The sequence below is a fragment of the Cydia strobilella genome, chromosome 24, assembly GCF_947568885.1.
Source record: "Cydia strobilella chromosome 24, ilCydStro3.1, whole genome shotgun sequence".
NCBI lineage: Eukaryota > Metazoa > Arthropoda > Insecta > Lepidoptera > Tortricidae > Cydia > Cydia strobilella.
Genome location: NC_086064.1, coordinates 9106478 through 9130553, shown reverse-complemented (window position 1 = coordinate 9130553; position 24076 = coordinate 9106478). Strand labels below are relative to the sequence as shown.

Genomic DNA, 24076 nt, shown 5'->3' with positions numbered 1-24076 from the left:
TCGTTATTTTGCACAAAGACAAACCTAATTTCTCAATTCTGAAAAATAAAAGTACCTACCTATACATATTAGGGTTCCGTACCCAAAGGGTAAAAACGGGACCCTATTACTAAGACTCCGCTGTCCGTCTGTCACCATCACCAGGCTGTATCTCATGAACCGTGATAGCTAGACAGTTGAAAATTTCACAAATGATGTATTTCTGTTGCCGCTATAACAACAAATACTAAAAAGTACGGAACCCTCGGTGCGCGAGTCCGACTCGCACTTGGCCGGTTTTTTTTTAAATCTTCCCGTACCGTGCTCGTGCAAATAATAGTATAATAGTACCAAGAACGCAAATACATGCAAAACACAAACAAAAAAATAATTGGAATTAATTTTAACTAGGTAGGTATAGTTTGTCCGGCGGTTTAATAATAGAGCCGTAAAGACGAGCTAATTACACTGAATAACTAATAGTACTACCGTACAGAAAATTCACTCCTTCACAAAAGCCAGATTTGCGAGCGAGCCGAGCAGCAGCCCACTGCCATACATCTTCCCGGGCGGTGCGCCGGCCAAATATACCTAAACTGCGCAGTGACACCCCCCTGCTAATTAGTTATCTATTGTAAAAAGAGCGTAAGTGGTTTCTTATACATGTGCTTAATTGCTTATACATATATAAAAAGCTAACTCAATAATACGTAGTAAGGTTCAATGTCAAATGACATCACTTAAAATTGCAAATAAAATCAAAAATATTGAAGGGTAGTTGCAACAACACAGAAATACATCATCTGTAAAAATTTCAGCTCTCTAGCTATCACGGTTCATGAAATACAACCTGGTGACAGACAGACAGACAGACGGACAGAGAAGTCTTAGTAATAGGGTCCCGTTTTTACCCTTTGGGTGCGGACGGAACGCTAAATATCATTTTAAGCTTTAATAGAACTGTGTTTAGGTCTAAATTCATTTCTTCGTATTTACGACTTATAACCTTTCGAATAAAAAATGCTATTGTTGAATATTTTATAGCCATTTACTATAATTTAAAAACTATACTTTATTATCTAATCTAATAGAATATACCGGTATTTTTAACGGATCCGTCCATATATTTTCTAAAACACTTGGCCGGTTTTTTACCATTACCGCCAGCAGCGAGTACATTTTATTTTACACTACATCGCAATAACGCGAAAAATCTACACGGATCTCTATCGCGCCTTCTTTCTCAATCATAATAATCATAAAAATGTATACATACTTCCACCTTATCCCATTGACATAAGACACAAAGCTGTTTACATGTTTATGACCGTGGGTAAAGGCGTGGCTGAACGTATTGAAAACGCGACGCGGCATCGCCACTGCTATGAAGTGACGTTGCTCTGCGCCGGGAGCGGCAGCCATTTTGAATTCCTTCCATGTGTGTGGACCGTACAGCAATCAAATATAAACCTTGTGCCTGCGTCATAAGGTCTTCTTTTAATTGTGTTACTTCACCCTTAGCTCGGTAGCCAGTTGTTTAATGATAAAACGGCGTATTTCAATACTAGTTTTATAAATAAAGTGACATTTTGTTTCAGTGTTGTGATGTCTGTCGTTCTCACACATAGACGAAGGTCGTTCTTCGTTCAGTTTTACCCTCCGCGTGGTAAAAAGTGAGCGTTCTGTGGCGTCATTATGTTTTTAAAAGATTTTAAAGGATATTTTAGTCAATTTATAGTAGTTTGGTTTAATTAAAGAGATATTCGGAAAGGTATGTATAGTTGTGTTTAATGCATTTAAGTGTTTTATTAAATTGTGCTAGTTTTTGTACCATTTTCAAAAGTGAGGGTTGTCACTGAGAAAATCTACTTATAGCTTACTTATAGGTACAGAATTACCGATGTAGTACATAATTGTTTGGCATGTATTATCTCGAAAACGCTCGTATTTGCTTTTTGTACTGAGACAGACTGAAATAGCATAACATGTTCGTGTTCGTGCGTTTCCGTGAAAATACGATGGCAAACAATTATGGACTACATCTGATCCGAGGCCAAATTTTATACGCTTTTTATAAGTCTGAAGGCAAAGTTGGGCAGTTGACATGGGTATTTATGTCAAACAAAACGCACAGGCCACACAGCTAAATTATCTTATCTTCTGACCATCTTGTAATAATTTCTCATTTTGTTCATTTTGTTGACATTTTCTAGGCGTAACAAAAAACTTATTAGGTATTATTGTAAACAGGATTAGAAGATGTTTCAACCTGAAGCCGGTACCAGCGGTTCCAGCTCTGTAAAAAAGACCAATAGAAACACTTCTACAGCCGGTGAGTTATAGTTATATATGTATTAAGCTTTATTATACTGTTTGTGTTTTTAAAGGTTCGATTACATACAGGGCAAATTGGGCAAAACATCTCAGTAGCCTCCACGGGTTACATTGAGCCCGCTCCAGACTACGCGGCTTTGCGCCGCGATTCGCGCACGAGTGTGGAGGGCCCTTTGGATATTTACTTACGTTATATCGAGTTCACGCAGTTTCTAATGTAATTGTAAACTTCAAATTTCAACTGGTGGTCCTCCGGGAGATCTATCCGAGGTCCTACAAAACTAGGGTTACAGCAGGGATTTTTTTTTTAATTTAAAAATTGGTTAATTGTAAAATTTCCCCTAGAGCGACGTCGCGGCAAGCGGCGCGAAGGCGAATAAAAAAGTACATTATAAAAAAATCTAGTGATTCATTAAAATTTCTGACATTTTCTGGTTTTCTGAAATTCCTAAGATTTTCTGACGTGGCTGCATTCCTGACAAATGGCCAACCAAAATTTCTGACATCAACATGAAATGTCTGATAGGATTTCTTTGGGAATGGGGTTAGCAACTGTCAAAGGTTTGCAGAGATGATGCCATCATAGCTTGCCCCTTTTTCTATGAGATTTGGCTTAAAGGGCTGGCATCCAGGGCGTTAAAAAAACAAAAATTTGACACAATTCTAGGGATTGACAGGGCAAGCTATGCTGGCGCCATCTGCTAATTATTTCGACCGGCCAACCCCATTGGGCTGGCAGGTCTAGTCTAGCCTTACCCCCCACCCCTGTCCCGCAGAATAGACGCCGCAGTCGTCGAGTTGCGGAACCCTCCCGGTTCGATTGGGTAATTTACTACTCAAACATTCTGCTTTTGTGCCAATTTCGTACTCAAATGATAGATCGGTCAATAAATTGGGGCAATCCTGGCAATTACATTGTCAATTTAGTCTGGCAAAAAAAGTAGAAATTAAAAAGTGGCAACACTGTACTGTCGTCCCTTTCAAATCAATCTAAAAAAACGGGCCGACACTACAGTGTTGCCACTTTTTAATTTCTACTCTTTTTTGCCAGACTGTAGTAACCAGGATATAAAAAACAAAGGATTATAGTAGGTTTTTCCTTTGCTCGCAATAAGTGTTAAAATTCAAAACGTAAATATGACTATTGTATTGTCCATTTGTCCCTAACAGATGCGTACTGGAGCGGGCCGCCAAAAATCCAATGCTGTGTGCCTGAATGTGGCAACACCGAACAAGGGCAGCCCGGGAAGGTGTATTACGAGTTCCCCAAGGCGCCATTATGGTGGGTAATTGACTTTCATCTACAAAATAAAGGCCAGCCCAGACGGGATGATCAAATTGACAAGTTGATCAGAAAAAAAATTGGCGTCAAATGTCAATCTCACAATTTCGGAATCGGATGTTCGCGGTAGGAATTGAGTTGGTTTTATATCTAGATATCACAATCACAACTATCACAAGTAGGTACAGTCAAGGTATTAAATATCGACACGGACAAGGTGCCCGAAATATGTATACTACCTTAATGTATCTATAGAATAGTTTGTGTTGTGCCTAGCCCAAAAGAGTTTTAGTTATTCGATCTGTTTCCGATATGATATCAGTTTCAGATCGAATAGCTAAAACTGGAATTGGCTCATGTGTGTCATTGTCATACATATTGCGCAGTTCGCAAATATCGACGGAGGCTGAAGGTACATGATGACCTTGAGCCGGAGCCTGACCTTGACGCGCCCTGCGGGATACGGATAACGGGAGTTACGGGAGTCGCTCTCAATGTTTTGCCGACTTATATCAATTATACATGGTTGCTAAAAAATAAGTGCATTCCCGTTGCCAGGGAGGTTTTGGGAATTATACTGAGCAAATTTTACTATGGGACCAACCCCGAAATCGCGAAAAAAGATTTAGTTGTTTCATACATTTTGGCTGGTCCATTTTCTATGGGAGGGTAAATTTTATTTTGAGATTTCGTGGTTGGTCCCATAGTAAAAGTTGCTCAGTATAATTCAAAAACCTCCCTGGCAACGGGAATGCACTTATTTCTTAGCCACCCTGTATATCCTCCCTTTCCTTCCTTTTCCTTTCCTTTCCTCCTTTCCTTCCTTCGTTTTCTTTCCTTCTTTTTTTTTTGGATTTTTTATTTATTTATACCTATAATTGCTCCTCTGGTCAGTCTAAAGGAGTTTGGGAGGCTTTTGGTAATGTAATCTAAGTTACTGGCTAGCACAAGCTGCCTTTGTCACTTTATTTCAGTTCTTTACGACCCGCCCCGGCTTCGAACGGGTGCAATGCTGTACATACATATAATCACGCCTATTTCCCGGAGGGGTTAGGCAGAGACCACGGATTTCCACTTGCTATGATCCTGACATACCTCTTTCGCTTCCTTCACCTTCATAACATTCCTCATATACGCTCGCCGGTTTAGGGTGCTCTTGACCTGGCCTTTCTTCAGGAATGCTGATGTATTATACATATAAACCTTCCTCTTAAATCACTCTATCTAAACAGTAAATCCTTGAATTACCTTTTATTATAGACCACTAGCGACCCGCCCCGGCTTCGCACGGGTTACACAAAACATTTACAAATTATACTAATACCTTCCTCAAGAATTACTCTATTGATAGGTGAAGACCGCATCAAAATCCGTTGCGTAGTTTTAAAGATCTAAGCATACATAGGGACAGACAGACCGCAGGAAGCGACTTTGTTTTATGTAGTGATAACATATTTTAAAATTGGTGACTGTCGCAGGCGCTCCAAATGGCTACGTCTGATCAACCGTCCCGACATGGAACCGACATCTGTCGACCGGGTCTGTTCAGACCACTTCTCCCCTAATCAGTACACCGCCAAGAGAGCGTTGAGGAGGGACGCACTGCCCACGATCGACAAGCGTAAGTATATCTCCATATCTCTGTCTGACTTAGATAAACCGACAGAGAAGAAAAGATGTAGTTCTTATTTTACTGTTTTTAATATTTTCCATTCATATTAATCACAATCCGTACTCACAGACCCAACGGCAACGTCTCAACTAAAAAGGAAACAAGAAGATACAAACATACAAACCAGCAAACAACCCCGCTTAGACACACAACCCAACACAGAACAAACAATTGAAACAACAATACACATCAAAATAGAACCAGAAGAACCAACTACAGACGTAATAATCAAAGATGAACCATATATAGAAGGACCTTTAGACATAGAAACCCAATGGCGAGACAATGATCCTCTAGCTTGCGCGGAACCAAAAAACGAAAACTTAATCAAGATAAAAGAAGAGCTAATCATAGAACCTTTACACATAGAAACCCAATGTAGAAACAAAGATCCTATCGATGTAAAAGCTATAAAATCGGAGCCCGGCGTATGCACTACAGCAACTCAAACACTTTCTCGTAAAAAAATGTACCTAAGCGTTGCTTGTATTACTGGTGCCGAACGGATAAATCTAGCGCAAGGAATCAATGAACAAAAGACAACCAAAGTAGCTCAAACGCAAACCACGACACCTCTTCTAGCGTACTTCACAGACCCAATAAAGAAGAAGATGAAGGCAGAAATCAGAGAAGCGAACAGAAAGACTAAACTGTTGACCAACGCTGCAATGGACAAGAGTAGATTCATGCAATGTTGCGACAGCTATCTAAACGAGAAGATCGCTCATATTGTAAAGACTCACTCACATATACAAGAAAAATGTAAAGGGAACCGATACGCAAATGATTTTAAAGTGTTTGCTCTGAATTTGTGTCTAAGCAATACAGAATCTTACAAATTTGTTGAGAAGATCTTCAATTTACCATCCAAGACCACGCTGAAACGATTACAAATGCCGGCCAGAACTGGAACTAATCCAAATCTGATAGAATACTTGAAAGTAAAAGTGAGCAAGATGTCAGAGAAAGAGAAGTTGTGTGCTTTATGCTTTGATGTGATGAGAGTTAGCAAGAATCTTTGGTACGAAGTGAACAATGACTATTTATGTGGGATGCAAGAGATCGATCAAGTTTTAGGGCCTGAGCCGGCTGAATATGCCGCTGTGCTGATGATTAGAGGTTTATATTCGAAGTGGACGCAGCCTGTTTCATTCTCATTCATGACGGAGAAGCGTCGGTATCCGGAGCTGAAGGAATGGATGCACAAAGTCATGGGAATAATGTTTGATATAGGACTGGACATCAAAGTTCTAGTAGTCGATTACGAGAATGACTTCATGGATGTTTCTTTACCAGGCGGTAAACACTACTTCGAAATGGATGAGAGAAAAATCTACCACTTTTATGACGTGAGGTACCTCTTTAAGAGTGCTAGAGACGCGCTCATGAAAAATAACTTCCACATAGGTTCAAAAGTTGCTAAATGGAGTCATATACTAAAGGTTTATGACAAAGACAGCGATCATGACTTAAGTCTAATGCCTAAAATCACGGATGAACATGTAAGACCCTCTGGAGATGCAATAAATGATATCAATTTGGCAATTCAAATATTTAGCAATAGTGTCGCCGCTGCGATGAATTTGCATGTTATTTCTAACATGGCTAACCAGAACATAAAAGATACAGTGGAATTTATAGCCAAAATGAGCAGTATTTTCGACATATTAGCTTCAAAGTCTCTGGCAAATGCTTATAAAGGAACGGATCATCAGAATAAAATATTGTCTGATGCTTTAGAATATCTTCAAGACTTAAATGTGAAAGATAAGCGTGGGAATGCAATTGAAGCTCAATTCGTTAATGGACTTAAAGTAAATATAAAATCAGCATTTTCTCTATTAGAAGAGTTAAAGAAGGAAAACCTTCAGTACCTTCACACGAAGGTTTTAAGCAAGGACTGCTTGGAATTGTATTTCGATGAATGTCGCCGCCTAGGAGGGAACTGTTGTGAGAAACCAACAGCCATTATGTTTGCTCGTTCCTTCCGTCGCCTATTTCTAGTAAATTTAGTACACAAAGATGGTGACAGCGAAGACTTGAAATCAACGTTATACAAAATAAGCGAATACATGAAAACAGACACTGAAAAGAAAGATAATGAACTCGAAGGTGATCGATTGAAACGAATATTAGGTGCTGGAGTCAGTGATATTAAAATACAATGGCCGTCAACTGAATATATAACAGGATTTTTAATTTGGAAGTGTCTAGAGAAGCATCCTTGTGAGAAATTTATAGAAAAACTGAGCACACATTATGATATCCCTGTTGAAGAAAATGCAGAGACGCTACTTGAAAATTTTCGAAAGTATAATGCAGAAAACGTAAATAGTATCCATCTTCTCAAACCTCCTGGTTATCTGGTAGATTTTGTAGACTTAATGGATCAGAAATACTGCGAATATTTCACCAAAGAGGACAAAGATCCGATGAACTTCGCTTGGAATACATATCAATTTATGGAAGAAGATACTTTCGAATTTCCGTGTGAATGTTTTCCTTTGAAGTTTATGAAGATTTTGTTCATAAGGATAAAGATTGAACATTCTATTCGAGAACATAATAAGTATAGTAAGAATCCCCGCAAACCAAGACATTTGCAGAGGAAACAAATTACTAAGAAGAGTAAATAAATTAAACTACGTAATGCACTTATTTACTGTTTTTTTTTTATATTCCTAACTTCCTAAGGATCCTAATTGATTGGACACAATACCAGTTTAGCAAAAAGGATCCATTAACTATAGTTTGTCTTGTCTTGTCTCATTTCGGGCGTAGACGCAGAGTCATACTGTCCTTGTCTTGCACTGGTGCTAGCGCCCAGAAGAAGGGGACGAGTGTAGTTTTTTTGTTCTTATTTACTGACAAGCTTTGCTTGACCAACTATAAATATCTGGCATTGAAATAAATGAAATGACGTATTTTTTTGACAGATAGAACTTCGTTGACAAGTTTTTGGATTGGATTCGAGTTGCGCCTCGTGATTAATTCCTTTGTTTTTTGCTCATTAATATTGTTAAGTGTAATATCGATAGCTTATTATACAGTAAACTAATGTGGTAGTGTGCAGTGAATGGATAATTAATCTTGAAACGTGTTTAACAACCATTTTGGAGTCAACGGCCGGTAGTCCACGTGCTAATTGTATTAAAGTCCAGCTATTCGCTTTACAAGAGCTAATGAAATCACCGTCCACTCATTTTTTTATACTGGCGAAATGGTTCCAGTGGACTGAAGCCATAACTTTAAAAGAATTAATGACAAGTTTTTGTGAGTTTGATCCTTTTCCCTAAATTATGTCAAATTGACCGAGCGAAAGCCTTCGTTTCAGCTCGGATAGCAATTGTTCCGACTTTTCTTCTCGAGAAGTCGCAAGTTTAAGTAGGTACATACCTATTTTGCTGATTGTTTTTTTTTTCTACTCAGAATCACGAGTTTTTCTACAGTAAATAAACCATTAAACTACCCAACCACTTATAGTCAAATACTACGTCATAATTTCATAAGTTTGACGTTTAAAACAACACTTGCACAGTATGTGCTATCAAAATCGCTGCAGAGTTAGCTTGGCCTGACGCCAGACTAGGGCCATATTCGTAGAGAGATCGAAAAACTCGAGATTTTGAGTTCTCAGAAAGAAAAAAAGTGCCTTCAGTTCTTCCATATCATGGTCAGAGGAGAGCATGCTGGCCAAAGTAGCCATTTTGTATCTTGCTGATGAGTCAAATCGTACGCACAATAAAATTGACTTAGGTCAACCATTAAATAATTCACATTTAGTAGATAGTAGGTACACTTGTGGTAGTTGTGGTCACTAGATATAAAATGGCGCTAAATTGCCTAAGGTTATTAGTTTCAAGACCTGAAACTCGTTTTTAGGGTTCCGTACCCAAAGGGTAAAAACGGGACCCTATTACTAAGACTCCGCTGTCCGTCTGTCTGTCACCAGGCTGTAGGTATCCATAGATGTAGGTAAATGGCTGTATCCCATGAACCGTGACAGCTAGACAGTTGAAAATTTCACAGATGATGTATTTCTGTTGCCGCTATACTTAACATCAAATACTAAAAACAGAATAATATAAATATTTAAATGGGGCTCCCATACAACAAACGTGATTTTTTTGCTGTTTTTTTCCGTAATGGTACGGAACCCTTCGTGCGTGAGTCCGACTCGCACTTGGCCGGTTTTTTATTAAGAATAAAGACCTATAAGCGCTACAGAATATAAAACACATGAAACCTTTTGGTAGTGAATTTATCTAAGCGACAGCGACTGGTTCAGTTCAGTCCAAATTTAGAATGATCAATATAAACAGCGACGTTGCCAGCTCGCCTTTCAAAACAGCTCTCTACTTACAACTATTTACACGACACAACGTATTTACATAAAAGGAAAATATTAAAACATAACCGTATTACAAACTAATAAAGTTCAAATTCGAATGCTCGCTGGCATTGCATAATCTTTTCTAGAATATTGGTACGATGTAAACAAGTTAATTAGCCATTCGATTTGTAACTTTATTGTTCAAGAAATAAGATATGAAATAAGAGTGGTTTAGATTCGAATTTTAAATATGGCGTGACTGATCGTAAGTGGGAATCGTGAAAACACTCACGTAGCAATGTTTGTCTTCCAAATCTTCCGATGCAGTTATCCAATGCATTACAGTGAATGAACATTTTGTAATAACTGTAATAAGTGATTGTACCTACAGGTTACCCATCCTGTAGAACGTAAACATAAATTTGTAGAAAAAAAACCGGACAAATGCGATTCGGACTCGCCCACCGAGGGTTCCGTGTCGGTGAGTTGATATTGTTTTAATTTCAACTCTGTACGTCCACGCGTTCCCGAGATAAAGAGTCTTGACAGAAAGGCAGACGGACGGACAACAAAGTCATCCTATAAGGGTTCCGCTTTTTCCTTTTGAGGTACGGGACCTAGTTTTTTCCTTTTTTCATGGTCAAACCAAATTGGCAGTAAATAAGAACCAAAAAAACTATATATACTCATCCTTTTTTTGGGTGATAGTACTAGTGTAAGACAAAGATAGAATCATTATATCTGTCTATGTTTGAACTGAGACAGTCCTTTGACAAACTATATAAGTTTTGTCGTTATTATTAATCAACGAATATCAACTATAATAAAGTTAATAATATAACCACCGTTTTTACCGTTATTCAAGTAAAACGTTTTGAAACCCCATTTTTAAGGTTATAAACCGAATGCATGCACGTTACGTTAAATTACTATGTTTTATGATTTCGATATCATTTAAGGGTATAAATAAAGACAAGTAAACAATAATATAAAATTTTCTAATTACTAGCAGCTTAGCAGTAATTTAGTAATTTTGCTTAACAGTTCCGCAAGATTTGTATAGAGGGCACTGATTTCAATACATGTAGCATAGATCAAGTGAATGTTTAGATGCGTTACTAAGTTTTGTTATATTTTTGTATTTACATTTACATAATAGATTTAAAATGACAGCTATTATTACTTAATCAAAATAGTGGTAAATTTATAAGTGGATAAATGACTGCCTTGGGTGAGACTTGAACTCACGGCCTCTGGATCGATACTCCAGCGCTCTGCCAACTGAGCCACCAAAACCTCATCCATAGCACAGAATATAGTCAGCAAATCTAATCTTCCCGCTATATGGGTATTGCTTCGCTTGCATTTTAAGAGTTTATAACAAATAAATTTGTATTAATTATATCTGCCAAGTTAAACCAGTTTGACAGCACTGGCTTCCCTCGAATGCGGCTGACCCATGGGTCTAGGGGGTGAGTTCAAGTCTCACCCAAGGCAGTAATTTAGCCACTTTTAAATTTATTCTAAGCTTAATAGCATCGTTCGCACACGTTTCTGCTTGTTAAAAATCAAAATAGTGGTGTTGTGTTACATTTCAACGTATATTTTCCGTGCGTTTTTCAGTTGTTGAAGGTAAGTGGTAACGTAAGTCACTCTTCAGCTTTTTAAAAACCCTACTTTTCTCTTGTTTATGTTGACAAAATGTAACTTATAAGGTTAGCTATTTTATGTAGGGCCGCCAATTCCGCCAATAGGTACTGTGTAGATAAAAAACGTTTTACACCTGCAAACTTATAGGTTTATGAAACGTCCATGTATGAACTTCTTACCCCATCTTTCTCAAGAAACACTTCTTTCTCCTCCCCCTCCATCTCAGCATGGAGCTGCTCGTGTACGCGACGGAGGTGCGTCTTGAGGTTGGCCGTGGTGGTCTTGTACGAGATGTGCTGGTATAGGCTAGCTACTCACCCCCATCTTCGTCAAGGAACTCTACTTTCTCCTCCCCCTCCATTTCAGCGTACAGCTGCTCGTGCACCCGTCGGAGATGCGTCTTGAGTTTCGCCGTGGTGGTCTTGTACGAGATGTGCTGGTATAGGCTAGCTACTCACCCCCATCTTCGTCAAGGAACACTTCTTTCTCCTCCCCCTCCAATCCCTCCATCTCAGCGTACAGCTGCTCATGGACCCGCCGGAGATGCGTCTTGAGGTTGGCCGTGGTGGTCTTGTACGAGATGGTCCTCTGGCACTCGTTGCAGCTCGCGACTTTCTTCTCACTGTCAAACACCTGTGGATTTCATCTAGTAGTAGTCTCTAACTAAGCTTACTTTGCACCAACTTGAACAGAACAATTAACAAAGTGAGGCAGTGGCACTATAAACGTAATATTTTCATAGACATTTGAAATATGGTGACACAGCCACACTTTTCATTGCAAATGCTATGCAGAGTTATCGTAGTCCGATTATAGTATAATATAACGTAAACAGACCAGTGACGGAACGGAATATATGCGGATTTCCACAGAGAAAAGGGTCCACGCTTCATGGACAATAAGAACCTTTCTATCAGAATTTCAGTTGGAATTTCAGAAAAAGGGCCTTATTGCACTTGAAGTTTGACCATTCTGTGACGGAAAGCCAGTACGTACAGTATACCTATTAGAGAAGGGTACCCCTGTACCAATGAGGGCATTGCAGCAGTCCTCAATAGGCTACGGTAGCAGCTCACCATTAGGTAGACTACATTATTATGGTCATTTCGTAGAAAAAATAAAAAATGTGACCATGAATAAAAAATACATGATGAAAATACAATGAGAAACTGATCAACGTTTCAAGATTATCTATCTCTTTGATATTAATAGTGATGTATAATCAGGCAAAATAAAAATTAATTAAACAATACATAAAATAGGAATACTTACTACATTCTGCAATATTACCTATGTCATATCATATCCCAATGGCTCCTCTACACGTCCTCTACACGATGGCCCAGCGCTGGACCAGCGAGATGGCCATGCGAAGTTATGGATACGCTGGACGAGTGAGATAGACATGCGATGGTTGAGAGCACGCACTATGGAATGGGCAGCGTGTAGATGCGTTCGCACCACCGACACTGCGGCCATCCCGCCGCGCCATAAGCCACCCAACACCACTACTCTCTCTACACGCTGGCCCATCTTAGTGGGCCAGTATGATGGCCCATCGTATAGAGGAGCCACAAGAAGTATACCTAAATCACCTGAGGACCTATCGCGATTTGCGAGAAACAAAAATATACATTTCGTTATATACCTCTCTATCGCTCTTGCCTATTCGAGCGACATAGATCATACAGAAGCGGCAGATAAAGTAATTACGATTTTCGTTTTACGCGGTAGTTTCCGGTTTAGGTACTTTCCAACAGAAGCGCATATTATGTGTTGTTTACCTCCATCGTGTCAAGACGAGATAATTGAAAACAACTCGGGCGAAAACCTGTTGCGGTTGCGTCCTTATCAGTATGCGTGTGTTTGAAAACGGAACGCAACGACCAACGACAACCGGCTTCATATAGTTTCTTTATTTCCTCAATTAACTTTAAAACGTGAACTTGTTAGAAAATGTACTTAATATGGAAAATACCTTACCTCAAAATATTCCCATACAGAGGACCTGTTCTTCCTCATTTTTATAATCTTCCCCGGTGTCTCAGGCACCGGAATACTCATATATATATCGTTATGCTTATGCCTCAAATGATTTTTGAGGTTATGCGAAGTTGACTTATAATTAAATATGTTATGGCACAGTTTACACTCTGCATCCTTATTTTCATCGTCCACTTTATCAAAGTATTCCCAAATCATATTCTTCCCGCGTCTACCGGAGTCACTCATTTTCGTTAAATAACTGGTTATATTAACGAGAATAACGAGAAACGCGTTGACGCCAAGATGGCGGGCCGGGCACTGACGGCGCGCGGCTGGGATTCGTAACGCATGATTCTAAAAAGGCTTAAGTACTGATTGAGAATGAGGACAAAACTACTTTAAATCATACATAATAAGGTTTAGAATTGATGCAATTTTTTTAAGTTATAGGACGTTTTGTGATCAAAGTTATTTAATAAACGGATTTTGCAGGATTTTGTTTTGCACGGCAACGTTGTAAAAAGTTCCGTGATAGGGTTAATAAAGTTTGAATGCAATAAGTATTTAGGCCCCATTCGCACGAGAGCTTAAAAAGCGTTGCGTGTGCGACGCACTCATTAGTAAGAGCGAGAAAGCGATATCTCTTTCTCGTTCTTACTTATGTGTGCGTCACACACGCGACGCTTTTTAAGCTCTCGTGTTAATAGGGCCTTAGTGATAATAATGAATTAATAATTATAGTTATTACTTATTTTCACTTATTAGTTATTAATCACTTCGTTTCATAATCCTTACTACTACTTATATAAATGCGAATGTATTTTGTCTGTCTGTGTCTGTTCAACCAATTTAGGTGAGTTTGAGGTATGGAGATAGTTTGAGGTCTGAGGAAGGACATAGGGCAGTTTTTATCAATCATCATCATATTTTCATTTACCTAGATAAATACAGTAACCTGTATTCGGGTAATTTTGAATCATTGAACTACCCAAACGAATTTAGTCCGAGTGGGGACCTACCTACTTTATTCGATTTCTATCAGAACTTCCAAGTTAAATAAAACTATGTATGATACAAAATCATTTTATTTAAACAAAGCATTCATAATTTAGTTTTGTTAATCCTTTTATACTCCTTAACACTACTGAATATCTTAAGTCGAATATACAATATTCTCAAAAACTTATTAGGAAAACATTCACATGGCATTTTAAAGGAATCTTTCTCTATAATAGAATACAAATTCCAACCAAAATTCATATTATTTTTATCCACACTATAGTAATATTCGTTAAATCTCTTTTCCATTAAATTAACGAATTCAAGCAATTGTACCGGAGGCCGAATATTACATAATTTATCAACATTTTTATTATTATAAAACTGAAATGTTTTTAACAATACATCATAGCTTTGTTTCTCAAAATTGTAATAATCACATATATTTTTAACAGCTTTCTCACATGTATGATTTTCAAGACATTTGCGTAGAATATATCCAGCTATGTACTCATTTGAAGGCCAGCGAATCTTATAGTCATTGATACCTATACTTAAACATGTAGCTTCATCTGTTTCCTCTTTTTTATCCATATCTGATTTTACATATTCAGATATTTTTACTAAAGTTCCCATCATATCATCTCCAGTCGCAGTTTTTTTTGTGTTATTCAAAATATTACTCAAAAATAGTTTCCTGAATCCTCTAGTAAATGCAATAGGAGTTGGTAGCTCAGATACACGTTTGACATCTTTGAAATAGTCTTGCATAAAATCCTTACTAAGATTTTTTGTTAGTAAATAATTTACATTAGATTTCTTTAAATCTGCTGCCAAAGACTTGATAGATTTGACTGTAAATTTCAGTCCAGTGACAAATTTACTTTCAATAACATTTCCATGCTTGTCTACTATTTGTATTGTGTTGAAATACTCTACAATTTCCTTTAAGAATTTATTTTGTGCAGTCGTTGCTCTATAAGCGTTTGATAAACTTTTTGAATACAAGATTTCGTATAATTCCTTCATATTGTTCATAAATTGAACTGTAGCTTTAGTTTCTTTATTTTGCAAGCGAGCGACTACATAAAAATGCATAGCAGCAGCTAAATCGCTACTAAAAAGTTGCGTCGCCAATTTAACATCATCTTTTGACGCTTCGTCATGTCTCACGTGTTTTTCTGTCAAATTTGACAGTACTTTCAATTCCTGTGTCTTATCAGAATCGTAGACATTTAGAACATGCTCCCATTTAACGACAGAGCTATCTTTATGGAAATCATTTTCTATTAATTCATCTCTAGCAGTTTTTAAAAGATCTGGAAAGTCAATTATGTTATAAATTTTTCTTTCTTTTAGTTTAAAATAAGGCTCTTTGGGAAATTCTAGAAATTCCTCATCTAAGCTCGTTATTAGTGCCTTTACATTTAAACCCATATCGAATAGATACTCTATGGTTTTATGCAGCCATGCTTGTATCTCTGGATGACTTCGTTTCTCAGCCACCAAAGCGAAGGAAACAGGTTGTTTCCATCTAGTGTAAAGTCCTCGAACTGCAATTAAAACAGCATGCTCCGCTTGCTTCTCTCCAACAACGCCATCTATTTCTTCCAGTCCACACAAATAATCAAGTCCCACATCATAATATAGATTCTTTTTTAGCTGGACAACATCAAAACACACAACACACTGTCTACCCAATATCGGCATTTGATCTATTTTAACTTTCAGAGCCTCCATTAGGCTGTGGTTGACTCCACTTCTCACCGGCATTCTGAACCGTTTTATAACATCTTTAGACGGCAAATCGAAGAAATTCTCAACGAATTTATAAGATTTAGGATTCCATAAATACAATTTGAGTGCAAACATCTTAAAATCCATTGGGTACTTATTTCCAACAAACTTATTTGACAGATAAGCATGAGATTTAACGAAATTAGCTATCTTCTCATCTAAGTACTTATCGCATCCTTTTAGAAACTGTGTCTTCTCCATAGTTGGGTTTTCAGCTCCATGTAACTTCTTATTGGCTTCATCTAATTCTTTTCCAAGCTTCTGTTTAACATCTTCAATAAATACTTCTACTAATTCTGGAGTAGTTTGAGAAGCGATTGATCTGTTATTTATATCTGCTAGTTGATTATCTTTAGTAGGTGGCATATCAATATGTTCTACAGCGGAATACGTTGCTTTTCTGTAGAATGCTTCTCTGATATCAGTCTGAGTTCCAATATTGACTTGGTGGTCTAAATAAGTTGGTTCTGGCAACTCTGGTTTGTTGTGTATTTTAATAATTTTTAGTCTATTTTCTTGATATGGCACTTGTGTTTTGATTGGTACTTTTTTTGCATTCAGTGATATTTGTGTTGGATTAAATGATATTTGCGTTGGGTTTAATATTTGTAATGGGTTGGATGGTATCTGTGCTGCGTTGAATAGTATTTGTGTTGCGTTCACTGATGTTTGTGTTGCGTTCCCTGATGTTTGTGTTGCGTTCCCTGATGTTTGTGTTGCGTTCACTGATGTTTGTGTTGCGTTCAATGATTTTTGTGTTGCGTTAACTGATGTTTGTGTTGCGTTTAATAATGCTTGTTTTACGTTAAATGGTACTTGTGTTACGTTAATTGGTACAAGTATTGGAGTATGTTGAGGTAGTATGATAAATCCTGGAGTCTGATTAGTTAATTTTGAAAATAGAATTGGTGCTGTGTTGACTTGTGGTTGAACTGACATTTGGCCTGTACTGTTTCCTGTTTGTGTTGTATGATGAAACACTTGTATGTTTGGTTTACTTTTAATTTCAGCCTGGTCCGGTGATGGTTGTGTTTTCTCGACAAAGGTGCAGACTGGAGGAGCCTCTGGTTCAAATTTGATTTCGATCTCGATATCATCTTCAGTTTTCAGTGGTACTGACGACAAGTCTGCAGAACCTGTAATGCGAATAAAATGTCGTCAATAAATAAATCAAAGTAAAAAAAAAAATGGTGACAATATAAAAATACTGGAGAAGAAACTTAGGTACTTAGAGAAAATAGATCAATACTCCGAAGTACCGAAAGAACCTAAAAAGGAGCCATGGACGCTAGTAAATCCAGGAATATTAAAAATACTCTTTGTAAACCTGTACGGTTTTTGTTTTGTATTTTTGTATTTTTTGTGCTCCAAGAGCAGGGAGCTCATTCCACAGCTGGAGTTAAAATTGCTCTGAATCTGCTCAGTGTTTTAGACGATCCGAGCAACCATTTCATGAGTCATGGGTGTTTTCTATGTATTTAAGTATTTATATATTATATATATCGTTGTCTGAGTACCCATAACACAAGCCTCCTTGGGCTTACCGTGGGTCTTAGTCAATCTGTGTAAGAATGTCCTATAATATTTATTTATTTTATTTTTTATTTATTTAGGTTCCAGCGTATAAGTATGAAAACACCCTTCCCTTAAGGAATACTATCTTTCCCTTCCTTAGTTTTTATTATTGACACTGTTGTTTCTTTATTTAATATATAATTTTTATTTTTTATGTATGTATGTCTATGTATGTTTGTGGTTATACGTATCTAAGTATTCTTATCTATATTAAAGTTTTGTGTTGTTTGGTTATATTTAGGTCGACTTTTCATATTATTATTTTTTGTTTCTTTGCCAACTACCGTATATTATATTCTATTGTCTCCGACACCCAAAGGTTGTCTGGACGAGATCGGCTTTTAATAAGACCGCCTGTTGTTACCTCTATCCAATTATGTTTGTTTATGTTTCTGTGCGTTTATTGTAAACTATGTGAGGTGTGCAATAAAGAGTAATGTATTGTATGTAATTTTGTTGTTAATACATACCGTCTAGTACAAACTGATGTTTCGTTTTAGGCAGTTGCAACGACGGTAGAGCGTTAGGAACCAATACTCCGTTGACAATTTGTTCAGGTAGGAAATGTATGGAGCACACCATGGCATCTTGTCCGGAGCCAGGCTTGTCGGTGAGGTCTTGTCTGTTGATAAGCTTGAGCCATTGACTGCACCTTAAATTAAAGGAGTAAACGATGAAAAAATTTAAATGTGGCTACAAAAATTACTTACAAAGCTTAGACAAGAGCAAAATCGATGCTTTCGAGATGTGGCGTTGGAGAAAGATGCTAAGAATCCCATGGACCGCAATGAGAACAAGTGAGTCCATTCTGAGAGAACTAAAAATCACCAAACGACTATCAACAATCTGCCAGGAGAGGGCTCTCAGATTCTTTGGGCACATAATGCGATCGCCACACCACAGCCTCGAACGTAACATCTTACTGGGGCAAGTTGAAGGCAAGCGCGCTAGAGGAAGAGCCCCTGCGAGATGGTCGGATTCCATTAGACAAGCATGCAGAGGGCAACCCACATAGCCCTTGATCGCGTTAAATGGAGGGATATAGTTGTTGGTCACGATCCTCAGTCATGAGGGAACAACGAAGAAGAAGACAAAAATTACTAATAGTGGCTCTGTGAGCTGTCTTCTTCTTTGTCGTTGTACTATTTGCAGATTGTCGTGGTCAACTGCTGACATCAGGCAAAGAAGTTGCTTGCCTTACGATTTCTCGCCACGATTTACGATTTCTGAGCTGTAGAAATCGCAATAAGCTTCACAAGATAAAAGACAGTTTATTATTCAAGTACGCACATTACAATGCGCTTATAAACGTCAAATAAAGCTACGCCTACTCTAACCACAGATTTAATATATACGCTGGATGTTATAGGAAATATGTTCTTGCCTTTGGGTGCTCGCAATTTTTGGGCCGTTGCAGTGAATTATCATGCAACGAAGCATTTTTTAAGTTTTCACGGACGTCCGGCCAGGGACCTGCCCGCTATCCCTTACCGGGGTTTTATAAGGGTATTGCATAAGGCTTAACTCACCATACCCTTTGCCAGACAAAACCCTTTGTTTTGGTTTTAAAAACCCTTATATAAAGCTACCACATTTGAGTAATCGGTAGCCCAAATACCCTTACAAAACCCTTATCATCCGCTCACCAACACCTTGCATATTGCTTATAAGGGTTAGCCTTATAAAGGGCTTCCCTTTTAGCATATAAGCGTGCTAATTTAAGTCGTCTACCTTGTTCATAAAGCACACATTACTTCGAATCCGAGCGATCGTCGGCGGCGACGGCGACGTTCTTTGACTAGGCACGTATTTTCTTTCCTTTTCATACACTACCTTAGATATATACTAATCCTGTCTCTTTCACGCAAAGGGAAACCTTTATAAAAAGCGCTTAAAGATAAGGGTAACCCTTATTAAGAGCTAGCCTTATTTTTGGTTAGCTTTTCGGTAAGGGTTAGTCAAAGGTAAGGGTATGAATGGGCTTGCAGTTCAAAAGGGAAAGTCTTTCAATGTGTTAGCCGTGTTTAAGTGTCACCCATTGAAAGGGTTTTATCGCGGAAAGGGTTGTCCGGTCCCTGCGTCCGGCTGCAACAGGGTCAGCCGCATTCGAGGGAAGCCAGTGCTGTCAAACTGGTTTAACTTGACAGCACTGGCTTCCCTCGTGATGATATTCTGTATCATCAATTTATTAAAATGCAAGGAATACATTAACTTCAACAACTGACGCGCGTGGACTGTAAAGAGCGACGGTCAACCTCGACGCTTGGTCGGGGTCCGAACTTCGGACACGCGAAGTAGATGCATTTGCGTCTTGTATATTTATTTCTGTGGCTCTAATCCACCTTTGCCTTGAGAAGATTTAATTTAACAAGCTTAAATAATGTAAATATACTACTGAACCTGTTCTCACAAAAATATTACGAGAATCGGTTGAACTGCGACCTGCAGAGGAGAACATCCGGACAAACAAAAGCAATTTGACCGAGTCAAAACAGAGACCTTTGCTAACGCTTCGGTCAGTTAACTTTATTGTTGTAAAGATGTTTTTAGGGTTCTGTACCCAAAGGGTAAAAACGGGACCCTATTACTAAGACTCCGCTGTCCGTCCGTCCGTAGACAGTTGAAATTTTTACAGATGATGTATTTCTGTTGACGCTACAACAAATACTACAAACGCTTTTTGCCGTTTTTAGCGTAATGGTTCGAAACCCTTTGTGCGCGAGTCCGACTCGCACTTGGCCGGATTTTTTTTTATGTTCCAAAAATGATAGAGAATTATAGAACAAGTTTGCCTTTGTACTTTCAATTACTGTAAACTTTATGTAAGCCAGCTCATCAATAAAGTGATTCATCATCTTCCTCGCGTTGTCCCGGCATTTTGCCACGGCTCATGGGAGCCTGGGCCTGGGGATGCGTATGTTGCGTTGGTCGGGAGGTGTCACACTAATGGATAGGGTCCGCAATGGCTACATAAGGGGAAGCTTTAAGGTCGCACCTATAGCTGACAAAGTGGTAGAAAAACGCCTCCGATGGTATGGGCACGTACAGAGACGCCCTGAAGACCACATAGTCAAGCTGGCTTTAAACTTGCCGACGATACAAAGAGGACGGGGAAGACGCCCTTCCACCTGGTTGACGACGGTCGAGAAAGACCTCAAAGAAACAAACGTCAATAAAGACACCGCACAAAATCGCGTGCAATGGAGAAGATGGACAAGGAGGGCCGACCCCAAGTAAATGGGAATAACGGTCGAGGAATATATATCATGGGAGCCTGGGGTCCGCTTGGCAACTAATCCCAAGAATTGGCGTAGGCACTAGTTTTCAATAAAGTGATTAGTATAACTAAATACACAGTTTTGACAGCTTACGTGTCAGGATCTTGTGGCAGCGGATGGAAGCTGAGATGGTCGCGTTCAGAGTTGCGGCAGCCGAAGGCGGAGCACTCCACGCGAGGGGCTAGGGGCGTCGCCGCTGCTGTCAGGATGGGGCATTCTGGAAAGATGGTTTGTGAAATATAGAAAACAAACAAGTTTAAAATGATGCTAGTATGTGATGAAATCGCTAACTTACCTAACCTTAAAAATAGATCTAGGTCACAAAAATTAAGAAATATCAATATACCAAAGTATGTATTACCGCCTTACAAGAATACCTATGGGAAAAGAACCTGGCAATTTCTGTTACCCGATACTCTAAATTCATGGCCTAATGATGTTAACCAAAATATACTTAATAACACACATAAGACTAAAATAATTTTAAAAAACATGTTGTTATCAAGTACAGGTGCGCGCCCGAGTTGTTTATCAACATCTCGGGCAAACTACTCGTAAATGCTGATTGCTTAACTTACCAGTATTTCCTTAATATTAAATTTAGATTTTAGATAGATACCTAACCGGAATGTAAACGAGCGACAATGGCGGCAGATAAACCGTACGCGGTTTTCGTTCGCTGTTTCCAATATTTATACATAGTATTTTAAGATTGTTTTTGGATAAATAAAAAAAAAAAAAAAATAGTTATTATCACCTCAGCAGCTCGAACAAACCTACTGTCGTCACTCCCTGTGAGGAAAGTGCGACTTTCCTCACTCCAGGGAGTGAAACAAAGTAGCTTTTTAATTTAGTGAAGGCCATGAACTGCCACTTCATACTTTTATTACATTTTTTTTTGTTTCTGTATAATTCTGTGTAATTTGAAATACATTTTAACCTTTAATATGTTCTCACTACTGAGGTGAAAAATTATGTGTGCAACACGAGAGCAAAGTTATTTTACATCTCGTGTTTTTGAGTCCCTCGCTACGCTCATGATTCTAACTTAGAATCACTTGCTTCGCTCGTCATTCAATTACAGAATCTTTCGCTTTCTCGGGACTCAAAATAAACACTCGCAAGAAAAACCAACTTTCCTCTCTTGTTGCAAAAATAATTATTGTTTTACACGGGGGCAAAGCTATAGTTTAACACCTATAGCCGAGCAAGCAAAACATTCTAATATTGAACCACTACATTGGGTGCATCCATTAATTACGTCACATGAATTTCGAGGTTTTTTGTCCTCTCCCCCCCTCCTTGTCACACTTGGTCACATTTGGCAAACCCCTCCCCCCTGGTGTGACGTCACACTTTTTCAATGAAATCGGCAAAATATATTTGACAAAAGAAATATTAGTAATTTTATAACCCAAAACTGATTAATTTGAATAACTCCCCCTCCCCCTTGTCACAACATGATGTAATTAATGGATGACCCCATTTCACATGAGGTACCTCAAAACTACAGTCAAGTCACTTTACCACTCTTGTGGATAAAATGCAACTTTGTCATTAGTTTTTAAAAATAAAGAGAGTCCTATATGTATGTCTATGCCTATACCAGGGAGGAGTTAACTATATAAAAAAAACCGGCCAAGTGCAAGTCGGACTCGAGCACGAAGGGTTCCGTACCATTACGCAAAAAACGGCAAAAAAATCACGTTTGTTGTATGGGATAAACCCTTAAATATTCATTTTATTCTGTTTAGTATTTGTTATAGCGGCAACAGAAATACATCATCTGCGAAAATTTCAAACGTCTAGCTATCACGGTTCATGAGATACAGCCTGGTGACAGACTGACAGCGAAGTCTTAGTAAAAGGGTCCCGTTTTTACCCTTTGGGTACGGAACCCTAAAAAATAAAATGAATAAATTACCTAGTCGCTTTCCTCTTCTATTTATCTTTTTTTTATCCATGATAGTTACAGCTGAGCGCATACACTGATCCACTCATGCCTTATTTCAGTTTCGTGAGATTATAACACAAGTAACTGGGGTGCTGGAAAAAAGAAAAAAAAAGTTTAATAAGTAAACCACTTAAAATAAGGTTTATTAGAAGATAATAACATAGTATAAACAGGGCAAATAAATATAAATAAATAAATAAATAAATATTATAGGACATTCTTACACAGAGGGAATAAAGGAATAAATGTGTGCTCATCACACAAATAAATGCCCTTACCGGGATTCAAACCCAAGACCATCGGCTTCACAGGCAGGGTCACTACCCACTAGGCCAGACCGGTCGTCAAAAGCAAGCAAAGTGTTATCTTTATACAACGCACCGCGCGCGACTTGTATCTACGGTCAAACTCAAACAAAATCTCGACCCGCGTTTCTCAGTGCGCAGGTCACGATTTTGTTTGAGTGTGCGGCGATCGTAGATACAAGTCGCGCGCAGTGCATTTGTATGAAGATAACATACTTTGCCCTGTTTATACTATGATAATAATATGGTTGATTTCAGTATAGTTGATAGTACTCCATAATAACTATTTAAGAATTAAGTTACCAATAATTATGGCCCCTTAAGTCATTAAGAGATAGTTGCGTGGTGGTGTTTATTAATGTGTGAATTAAAAAAGTATTCTAGCTATGTTTACCTACAAAAAATCAGTTGCATTGGCTACCCACAACTTCATCAAATGAGAGATCAAATGAGGGCTACCGTTTTTGTGCAAAATAGGAGCTAGTTTTCAAGATACAGAAACCTGCCTGTATTACAATACATTTTCAAAAGTCTGTTAAGTTCATAGATTTACCGCGTAAACCGCGTTCGAACACCGCGCATAAATTGGAACCGTTTATAGAAATTATGCAAATACCTATAGTTAAAATTAATCAAAAAACTCAACTGAACTTACCTTTGAAACAAGAACAACCCTACTTCTAACGTGTATTTTGAGTTGATTATCTAATTGTGTTTAAACTAAATCACTGATTTTATTTACACCGAAACAAAATAAATGCGTACTGTACTCGTCTACAACAATCGGCAAAACCACAGAATGCAATAGTACGCACAACTTACATGTCAATGTCAAGCAAATTGACGTCGGAGCGTTCAGATATTTCCCTAAGAATCACAACTGTTGATATATAACTATGATTCCTGCATTATTTTACTGCTGATTGCACTGT

General features: G+C 38.3%; 3 protein-coding genes across 3 annotated transcripts in view; 1 reads left to right on the top strand and 2 right to left on the bottom strand.

Annotated features, from left to right (window-relative positions):
- Window positions 1-13646, bottom strand: part of LOC134752009 (uncharacterized) — a 62532-nt gene extending 48886 nt beyond the window's left edge. The window contains exons 1-2 of the mRNA XM_063687563.1: window positions 13234-13646; window positions 11709-11883 (exon numbers count right to left, since the gene is read on the bottom strand). Of these exons, the coding sequence (XP_063543633.1) occupies window positions 11709-11883; window positions 13234-13482 (424 nt within the window). The 5' untranslated portion in view covers window positions 13483-13646. The remainder of the gene's footprint in view (window positions 1-11708; window positions 11884-13233) is intronic.
- LOC134751974 (uncharacterized) lies at window positions 1610-7925 on the top strand. Its single transcript, XM_063687498.1, has 5 exons — window positions 1610-1750; window positions 2230-2311; window positions 3484-3595; window positions 5074-5216; window positions 5337-7925. Exons 2-5 carry the CDS (start codon window positions 2239-2241, stop codon window positions 7901-7903), a joined length of 2895 nt encoding a protein of 964 aa, XP_063543568.1. The 5' UTR covers window positions 1610-1750; window positions 2230-2238; the 3' UTR covers window positions 7904-7925.
- Window positions 13647-14323: 677 nt separating the features above from the next.
- LOC134752385 (uncharacterized) lies at window positions 14324-23932 on the bottom strand. The gene is made up of 5 exons (XM_063688093.1): window positions 23800-23932; window positions 22810-22931; window positions 20979-21102; window positions 18078-18259; window positions 14324-17168 (listed from the first exon to the last, which is right to left on the bottom strand). The coding sequence occupies exons 2-5, from the start codon at window positions 22868-22870 to the stop codon at window positions 14338-14340; spliced, it is 3198 nt and encodes a 1065-aa protein (XP_063544163.1). The 5' UTR covers window positions 22871-22931; window positions 23800-23932; the 3' UTR covers window positions 14324-14337.
- Window positions 23933-24076: the final 144 nt, after the last annotated feature.